Consider the following 10087-nt stretch of genomic DNA (forward strand, 5'->3'; position numbering starts at 1 on the left):
AGAGGAAAAGATGCAGCCCGCCAACTAGCTAAGACCTTGCTGGGAGGGGGAAGATGCCAAGCAAGGTATTGTCTCAGCCTGGACATGGTCTTAAATGGAAATAGCGGGGCTGAGCAGCCCCAGCCTGCTCCACCAGAGATCTCTCCAAGGGGGGGTGGCTGTTCTGAGCTTGGATGCACCCAGGTGAGGAGCAATGTATAGAGAGAGTCACTAGTGGGCTGAGCTCATCTCTGCTCTTGGTCTCCCAGCATAGACAAAGYCGAGGAGGTTCAGGAGGTCAGGCCAGGCCAGAGCAATATGTACAGGACTGTGGGACTCTCACCTTCAAGAAACAGGAGACTGCTGCTCAGATGGGGAGGGACACAGCAATAGCAAGGAGTCTTGGCCTCCAGGATGAAAAGGCTCTTTAATATCTACCAGTACTGACTTCTGATAGGCCTCTCCCTGCAGGCACCACAGATGCTGGACTGTCCTGCAGTGGGAATCACCACAGGACTGAAGTCTTGGGACTCCCTGCTTGCTAGGCTGGATGTAACTCCACAGTCCTCCAGCACCACCAAAGCTAATGAAGAAAGAATGAGATGTGCTCTTACCTACATGCTGACCACAGCATCATAGTGATTACTGTCCTGATCAGCCACTTAACAGGGCCAGGCCTGTTCTAACCCCCCAGGAACAGCTCATGCTTTATCCAGAAATGTCTTTACTACTGAAGATCCAGCACACCCAGTCCTGACCCTTCCTCTCTTCCCCAATGACATAGATCAGGCTCTGGTCAAGGTTAGACTCAACACCCAGCCTTGGAGGCCCAGGTGGGCAACAGGTGACTTTGATCACTCACCTCATGTTGGAGGCCAAGGGAGTACCAAAGCTGTCCTCTGAGTGGCAAGGGCTGTGCCGAGCACCCTTCCCTCGCCTCCCTCGCTCCTCCTCCCTCTCAGTCCATGGAGCATCTGTGGCCGAACTGGTCCCAGAATCTGGCTCCAAGTGAGCCAGAGGAGCAAAGTTCTCCTCAATCAGCTTGGCGCTGTCTCGGATTTGTCCCTGTACTTCTGGGGTGAGGGTTGGGAGGTCGAAGGTGAAAATGGTCCCATGGGTGCGGGCTGGGGAGGAAAGGATGTCGATGGAGTCCAGGCTGGTGTAAGATGTGCCTTTGGCTCGATGGGACTCCATGATGCTCTCAAAATGCTTGCTGAAAGAGTCCATGCCATCCTTGGAGAGGCTGTGCCCTAGGAGAAAGGGCACTGGAGACTTGAGCATACCCYGTGTGTCTCGATCCATGATCCTAGAGGGAAAGAAAGTGAGAAGAACTGGTCACGGAGGAGCAAGGGATCAAAGCCCAAAACCAAAAGCCCATGTGCTGCTCCAGAAGGAAAATGGGAAGGGTAGAAATCTCCTCTAAACATCTGCAGGATGCCAGGCCTCCGAGGAAAAGCCTTGCCTGTCCAAGACATCATGGGAACAGGGACTGCACTAGACTCCCTCCAGACATATGCTTCTCCTTTAATGCACCACAGACTTTTGTTCCTTTAGTGGCTCATCCTCATAAGAAGCTTATGAGATGGCTACTGCTTCCAGTCACTTGACTTGAGGTTAGATCCAATAAAGGGCTCAAGCGCCAGAAGCAGGACATGGTGCTTCAGCTCCATTTCAGCCAAATCTGGAAGTGCCTGAATTTTCCATGTGCCTTCAGAGTTCCCCGGCACCCAGAATGCTCTTCCTGAAGCTGCTCACAACAACATGGCACCTTCCTCCACAGATGTGCCACCGTGGTCTCACAGCGAAGTGCCCAGAGTGTGCCTAACACCCACCTGCAAGGTCTGCACAAAAACTAGTTGTTGACGCTTGTTTTAAAGCAAGAGTAAAAAGTGGGATGGCTGAGTGGTTAGAGCACCTGCAAAAGAATTAGGCTGAGATCAGCCAGGCTTACCTCCTAAGGGACTGCTCACTAGGCTACACCTTCCCTGACAAAACCAAACCACTGCGTGAAAAGCAACATGACAGATGACACTAGAAAGACAGTAGGATACCCTATCCTGAGAACAGGGACCAAAACCCACAGCTTTCCTCCTCATGGAGGCATCCTAACCACATTCTCTTTTGCTGCCCCATGGCTCAGCTACAGTAGGAAGCTGTGCAGAGATACACGCGGGGCAGCAGCACTTTATGCTGGCTGGTCCCCAGTACCCTCTGGGACTCAGCACAATGTTATTCTGAGGTGCCAGGTTTTTCCAGGCAGTACGTAGGCAGCTCTGGGCTTGGGGTCCTTGTGTGTTGTCCCACAGCCTAAAGGCCAGGCTTAGCCCTGGCTAATTCTCGTCACATATCAATCCAGCAGTAAGGCCCAGCCTGTCTCTAGCACAGGTCTGGGTCCAGTCCAAGGCAAGAGTTTCTAAATCCTGAACCCTTGAGTGCTTTGTCAGGTAAATGAGGTAAATTACAGCCAGCCCATCAGTCTGAGCATGTGACAGTAAGGATATTTCCAACACAGAGAACATCAATGCTTCATTTGTATAAGCACAAATGCAATCATAAAAGCCAATTTTACTCATAAGCTGCTATCACCTTATTAAAGYACCAGAAAAGCACTTGTTATGCCACTGTCTTCTCTGATTAAAAGAGAAGAACTGATCCAGCTTGTCATAACATTTGTTATGAACAAACAGCTTCATACAGAGGGCTCAGAAAATGTATTGCCGTTACAAGCACCAAATGACTTTCAATTAATTAGCCTTTGTATACTGCTCAAAAATCTCACTCTGATTATTTCACTGGGCTGCAAGCTGACAACTTTACTCCACCAGAAGGCCAGGTGGCTTCAAGGGGAGCTGAGCTAAGCAAGAAGGAGGTATGAAGGGCAGGATGAAGGCTGCTCCTGTCAATCCACTGGTGTTTCCCCAGGTTGTATAGTCCTGCTCTACACTCCTACCCATTCCACTATAAGCCACTCAGAGGTGGCTTCTTTCAGGCATGGACAAGGGAGGAGAGACCTTTTTAATATTTAYAGACAAGTTTACAGATGCGACTATTCGTTCACTGTCCTTACCATCTAGCAACCTTCTTCTAAATCAAGCTAACACTGCCAACTTCATTTTGCATCTAGCATCCAACAGGAGGGCCATGGGCTGTACCAGAGAGGACAGTGCCAGCAGACAGAAGGGACCCTGTTCCCAGGAGAGGCTATGGGAACAGGGCTGAATTGTGTGATCAGGTACGTTGCCAAAGTGCAGAAAAAGCATAGCTAGTTTTGTCCCCACCATCCAAACTCTGGGAAATATCTCTCCACCCTGAAATACCGAGCCAGCTCTACACAAACCAGTTCAGATCGGGAAGGATCTAGTGACAGTAACATGGGCACAAATTTGCCTGACCATACAACTCCTGCTCAGATCTAGCTGCCCAGCTTTCCCTGGCTCCAGTTTCTGCTAGCTGCCCCGTGTCCCACTCCCAGGAAGACCGCACATTTGCAGGAAGGATCGGTGCAGAGACACATGGTTGCAAAACAAGGGAAACGCAGCTTGGAGGAGCAGACGAGGGAAGGAGATGCGAAGGCTGTAATTAAGCATCTGCACAACAGCAATGGGCAGTGGAGTATCAAATATATTTCCAGCTTTGGTCATAGGAACTGGTGCAAGAGCCATAGCGATCCTTTCTTGGAAATGGGCCAGGTGGGTAAGCAGGGGAAGTGGATCCCCTGGGGTCTGACAACCATGCTGCATTACACACGAGTATCACAGCCACTGGTGCCAGGGGCCGAGGTTTACCYGCAGGGCCCGAGCAACTGGAATTGAGCAACCGCATCTGACAGCAAGCAGAAGGGGAAGGATTCGCCCTGTTCTCTCCGCCTGGTGCTGCAGAGCAGCGTGGTCTCCGGCAGGAAGGAAGTAGAGGAGGACACTTCTCTCTGTTCAGGCCCTCAGGGGCTTCCTCTCTTTGCCAAACGCTCCAAGCCCATGATTACAGCCCTGCCATGCCCTGTTTCTCCTGCCAGCGTGGGCACAGCAGGAGCTGYGCAGGGGCCCCAGTTCAGCCCAGAGATGGCAAGGTCGTACACTATCACCCAACGGTCCTTCACTTTATTCCTCTCTGAACAAAGCTTGTCTGTGGACCAGCACTCCCCCAAACTCCTTTGCCTGCAGCCCATCTCCTCCGGTTTGGCTGCTGCCTGCTGTTGAGGTTCAGTGTCATAATGGCAACCCGTGCTCAGCCACAGGCACTAGGGGCAGGTGCTACACCGTACCTCACCTGGGAGCTATTCCCGGGTGCCCACGCTCACCTGCCATTTTTGTTCTGTGGTCATTCAGTCCCCCGTTTCCACCCATTAGCTGTACACCTCTCCCCCCGCCCATCGGCACGTGTGCGCCCGCGTCACCTGGCGCATCCCCTCACCGCCCTGGGGAGCGGGGGCCGCCCAGGCCTGCCAAAAGCAGGAGGCATCGGCACATGGGGCAACTGCCTTCAGCACTGAGCCACGGCTTTGGGGCCACGTTGGGCTCTGGGACTGAGGCTCTGCTTCAGCACAACACGACAGGCTTGTGGCTACTGCGGCAGGTTAAGCATATGCTTAAGCGTTTGATTAAATCGGCACCTTAACCATTTTTTAATCCCCAACAAGGCTTGCCCTGCAGCTATTTTCTCTCCGCAAGCGGAGAGCACAAGCTGGCTGTGCAGCTCTCGGAAAGGGCTCCCCAGGTAGCAGATTTTCCAAGGGTTTTCCTGGGCCAGGCTGCTCTGTTCACTAGTGAGAAGACAGCTCCGCCTCCCACCAGCCCTGTGCCTCCCGGGGGACCCGGGGACCAAGCTGCAAAGCCCTCTGCCGCCTTATCCGCCAGGCCACCGGTGCTGCCGGCCACGCTGGCCCTCCAGGGCACCGCCAGCGGGAGCTTGGCAGCCGCATCTGATGGCGCTCTGAGAGAAAGGGATTTGAGCCCGTTCCTGCTGACAGGTCTCGGCTCTCCGGGACTAAAGACAGTAAAGGCTTAGACTAGTCATTAGAGCTGGTAGATCCGACTCTAAATATATTCAGCAAGCAGACTGGCTGGAAGAAGACGCTGTTTCTTCTGTCACTTTCCTTCACTTGTTTGATTTTGCACTGGATTTTTCAGATGGACGTCCTGCCAGCTGTTAGCATGCTCTCTTACTTTGGGATGGTAAATCACACAAGATGCCCTTTAGCCAGAATATCAAGGGCAACAAGATAGTATCAAGCCAAAATCCTCCTCACAGAGGGTGCTAAACCCTTAAGGCTAGATTTTCAAGGGGATTTACATGTCTAAATGCTGTGAATTAGCATCCAAAGGGAATCAGGTGCTTCAGTAATTTTGTGGGGCTGGTTCTTCCCAGCTACTAATAACCTGCTCTGCAGAGCAACTGCTGGGATCRCATCCCAAAACGCTGGCCCCCCTCAGCAGGGACCGGTCTGGCTGACGGCAGCGCTTGCAGCAGCAGGGCAGCCCTAGCTGCTGAGGGGCTTTTTAGTCACCCCCAGCATTGCCCCTTCTTTGAGCAGGCAAAGCAGAAAGCTTGAAAATATCATTACTGGGAACTGGTAAACAGGAAGGAGGACTGCAGCTGCAGAGTGCAGAAACAGTGCATAAGCAAAAACCCAGGGCTGTAGTGCAGGTACAAAACAAGCTCACATTTCTGGACTAGTGGTTTTCAAAGTGGTGTCCTCAGGATCTGCACCTAACTGGGAAATGTTTTGGGGTTTATAAATCCAAAAGGCTGAAAGCGGCTGGCAGATGAAGAAGCCATGTAAAATGAACATGACACCCCTGYATACATATTGGTAATTATACAGGGAGCACTGTGTTTAGGAGCAACACCACATTTAAGTATACTCCAAGATTTCTAGCACTGCATGGGGAGCTACAAAAAGGTGTTGCAGGGGACAAAAAGCAGGTCTAGGCCTACAGCTCATATGTAATGACCTAGTACATACTTGGAAATAAAATAACACTGTATGAAATAACTTGTGTGCAGCAATAATACTATCACTTTAGACCTTATTCAAAACTTCTGTCATAAATTATTTTTAATAGGAAATGTACTTTTCTCCAAACGAATTTATTTTCAGCTTTTCTGCACAATCCTAAGTTTTGGAGGACCAGGCAGGAGGCAGGGAGAGACGTACCTGTGCCCTGCACTAGAGACGCAAGAGCTAGAAAAGCCCACAGCAGACCAGCTCTCCCCATGAAGCATGCGCTACCATCCATTTCAGCCCAAGGCCTTCATGCTTTTCTTTCCCAGGGCAGAGGCACCACTATGGGACCTGGCAGTTATTTTTTATTATCTCTTTCCACTGTCAAGACCAAAACATCCCCATTCCCTTTCCTTCATCTAAGTGCTTCCCACCTGCCTCGTGCACAGCTAGGCCTGCGAGCACGTGAGCACGCCRCCCTCCCTCTCCTTGCACGCAGGTATCGCCAGCATTGCTGTGCCCAGCAGCCCTCGGGCGCAGGCGAGACCTCTCCTCATGATCAAACCACTGCTCAGCCAACTCCTTGGTCTGTACCTCGGGGAGTCACCAAACTCCTCATCCCCCAGCCTCCCAGCAAGTGGTTCTCCCTGGAAAGGTCACTGCCACCTCGATGGCAATTGCTCTGCCCCTGCAGCTTCCTGGGGCAGTCACCTGCTCTTCCCTCTCCAGGGCCCAAGTCTCCAAATTGCTGGGAGCTAGCTCAGGTCCTACGTGCCAGGTACCTACCTACATGCATATATGTAGCACTGCTCCTCCTGGACTAGCTAATCCTGCCGAAGAGGCTAAGCAGAGCCTCATGTTAGTCTGCTCTTCCAGCTGTCGGTGGCGTCTCCACCAAGTCCTCATCTGCAAGCTGATCCCGTGGTGACAGCCGTCTCCACATTGCTCTGCATGGCACTGCGTCCTGGACTCCACCAAGACAAACCTGGGTGCATCCATCCTGCCGGCCCAGCTGCCACCCCAGGGCCTTTCAGCTCCCAGGACCTGATCCTGGCCAGCCACATGTCTGTAGGCCATGGCTGGGCCCCTGGTGAGCAAGAGCAAGGGCAGACATGCCCTTTGCTTGTACACCCTGAAGTCTCAGTATGGAGCTTTGCTCTGCAAGGGTCAGTCCCAGGGCTGAGGACGCCTGGAAGTATTTCATGGACTGAGGCAGGTCAGTCCCCTCATCCCCCACTCCTTCACAGCATCACCCAGCACCCAGCCACCCCCAGGCTGGTTTCCAGAAGAGGGATGGCCTAGTCTGGACTCAGGTTCTGGACAGTGTCTCTTCTCCAGCTAAATGTCCTGCTCTCTGCTGCGATACGCACCACTGCACAGGCAGCACTGCCTGCCATTGCACCCTGATGTCCTGAGCCTCCCCCGATGCTGCTGCAGCTAGGGTGGCAGTGACCTCATCTCTACCCAGTGCCTCCGGGGAGCCAGTACTCTGCAGACCATGCCATGGGATCCACCTCAGCTGGGAACCGGGGCCCGGTTCAAAGCCCCTTTAGGCCAGTGTCAGCAGTGCCAGCACCATCCATGGGCTCTGGGTCAGGCCCTGAGCACCTCTCTCCCAACCTCCTGCTCTGCCTTTCCATCTTCTGAGCTCATTAGACACATGGGTGTCYGACACCACACTCTAGTAGCTCACCTGGCCCTTGCTGCCAGGCCAGAAGACCATCTCCCATAGGACCCGCATCCTGATCACCAGCACCCAGCACAGGACAGACAGCATCCCCAATGAGATKAGCTAGCCATATGCATGGGCAACTGAATGATAACCATAGCGTCCTCTGTTGTCATCAGCACCCCATTAAAGAGTGTTTTGCCACACAAGCAAAAAATGATGCAGAAGACAACACTGTGGAAAGGCTCTTTCCAGCCCAAGGAATCCCAAACTCTTTCCCAAACACAGCAAATAACCATTGTGGCCAAGCAAAAGGGTTCGTGCTCTGCCACTGAAGCACAGACATCTGTGGAGGACAGCCTGGCCACTGCCCAACAGCACACAGCACCACTGAGGCATGGCTTAAGCTCAGATGCCCTAACACTGTCACCTGAACACCGGGCAGGATGGGGGAGGCAGGACATGATTAACCTGGTGGAACTCCCCGCACGGAGAAGCCTTGAGCCCTGGCTCAGGCAGGTGACCTGGCCTGCAGGTCTCACCCCACGAGAGCGGATCCCGTGGCATGGTGCCCTGTGCTGAATCACCAGCACCGCCTGCCTCTGCTGGGCGGCAAGGGCTTCCCCCAGCCTTGCCCAGCTCAGTGATCCAGGACACGGCCCCAACCCCTCACACGCGGCTACCGAGATTTCTGGCTTGGACACTCAGCAGAGCCCCCTTTTGTCACACACGTGGGATAATACAGCAGGCGAGAGGAGCTTTTCGCCCTCACACACCAAGCCTCACCTTTGCCCATTCTGCCTCGTCGCTTCAAACACCTCGTCATCCTCGTCCGCCTCGCCATCCCGTGTGCCGCTCATCGTGCCCTTGCCCTGGTGCTTGGCGGCACCCTGGGCGGGGGGCTCCTCCGGCATGCTGTCCCTCGTCCCTGGCGTGCCCGCGAAGCTTGGGTTGCTCTCACTGTCCTTCTGGCTCTCAATAGCTGAATCCACCTCGTCCTTCTCGGCCAGAATATCGTCAATGTTGGTTTCGCGGTAGCACCTCAGCGGCACGGTGTCCAGGTCTGTCTCAGAGTACTTCACTGTCCTCCTTATAATCCCAGTCTCACAAAAACCGGGCTTCTTGCAGCCCGGAGGAGACATCTCTATCTCCACCTCCACGTGGCTCAGACTGTGCTCGGCCACCGACCTCTGTGGCTCTGCAGGCAGCAAGCGGCTGGGCTGCTGCAGGGGCTTGGCGAGGGGAGCGACGTCGGGGGCCTTCTGGGCAGAGCAGCCTGAAAGAGAGCTCAGAGTACTTAGGCGCAGGGCGCTGCTGCTGGGGCCCCCGGGCTTTGGGCGAGCAGCTTGCACCTGAGGAGCGCAGGGGAAGCCACTGTTGCAACACCACACACATGCCGAGAACAGGCTCATACACGCAACAGGGCACCRAGGAGAGAAGAGCGAGAGCCCGAAGGAAAATGAAAGTGCTGGGAGAKGCAGAGTCGGGAAGGGAAGGGAAGAGGTGGGCTGCTGCTGGTGCTCATACCCTGCGCTGCCCCACAGGGACACGTGCTGGCCCGTGCCCACAGCTCTGCCTGTCCGGCAGCCTGAACCCCAACGCCCTTCCTGCAGAGGCGGCCAAGGGCTGAGGTTAGGGCTCTGCGTCGCCCCACGAGCCAGCTGCTGCAGCCCTACGGGTTCMTGCGGCTGCGTGGCGGCTCTGCAGAGGTCGGTGTGGGCAGGCTCTGGGGGAGGAGAGCTCTGGCCCCAGAAGGACGCAGAGTGCCTGATCGCGGGGGATCTCGGCTGTCCTGCATGCGCTGAGCCGCGAGAAGCCTCCGCTCCCCGGGGGAGGGACAACCCCAGAGAGAGATTCATATTTGCAAAGCAGAGATTGATCCAGCAGAGGGAAAATTCCCTCCGCACTCACTTCTCACCTGTCCTGGGAGCATCCAGAGAGCCGTAGAAGAATTCCCACTTGGCCCTGGCCACGCGCTGGGCATGGGCCGAGCTCTCCCGGGGGTAGGCCCACGAGCTTCCCTGCGGGACACAAGCGCAGTGAGCCGGCGGGAGGCCCCCGGGGATTGGCACGGCAGCAGCCGAGCCCCGGCCAGCGCAGCCCCGAGACCCGGGACCTACCTGGTGTCGAGGCTCCGGGTGCAGCGGGCTCCTGGCAAAGGCCGCCAGGTCCTCCGGGGGGGTCCGCAGCCCGTTGGCGAGGGAGCTGAAGAGACAGCTGGTGTTCAGGGCGCAGGCATCCCTCCCGCTGCCCCTGCCAGGCTGCGCGTCCCCCGGGGACCTGCTCCCGGCCAGGAGYGGGTCGGACACGGAGGCCTCGAGTTTCAGCCTGTGGACGAGCCGCTCCTGGAGCTTGGGCTGCGCAGGAGGGGTGCGCGAGCCTCCGCCGTGCCCRTTCCTGCCGTCGCACGCCAGCGGCGAGGCCGGCGCCCGGAGGCTCTCGCCGCCCCCCAGGAGCCTGCCCGGCGCCGGCGCCGGCACGGGGCCCCCCTCCTCCCG

At 55.5% G+C, this 10087-nt stretch overlaps 1 protein-coding gene across 1 annotated transcript in view; it reads right to left on the bottom strand.

Moving 5' to 3' along the window:
* The window catches only part of PSD (pleckstrin and Sec7 domain containing), a 46724-nt gene that overhangs the window by 35972 nt on the left and 665 nt on the right, over positions 1-10087 (bottom strand). Inside the window, exons 2-5 of the mRNA XM_026068699.1 lie at positions 9710-9946; positions 9508-9610; positions 8376-8865; positions 842-1285 (exon numbers count right to left, since the gene is read on the bottom strand). Coding sequence (XP_025924484.1) covers positions 842-1285; positions 8376-8865; positions 9508-9610; positions 9710-9946 — 1274 coding nt within the window. The remainder of the gene's footprint in view (positions 1-841; positions 1286-8375; positions 8866-9507; positions 9611-9709; positions 9947-10087) is intronic.

Source organism: Apteryx rowi, unplaced genomic scaffold, assembly GCF_003343035.1.
Source record: "Apteryx rowi isolate R43461 unplaced genomic scaffold, aptRow1 scaffold_279, whole genome shotgun sequence".
In the NCBI taxonomy this organism is placed as follows: domain Eukaryota; kingdom Metazoa; phylum Chordata; class Aves; order Apterygiformes; family Apterygidae; genus Apteryx; species Apteryx rowi.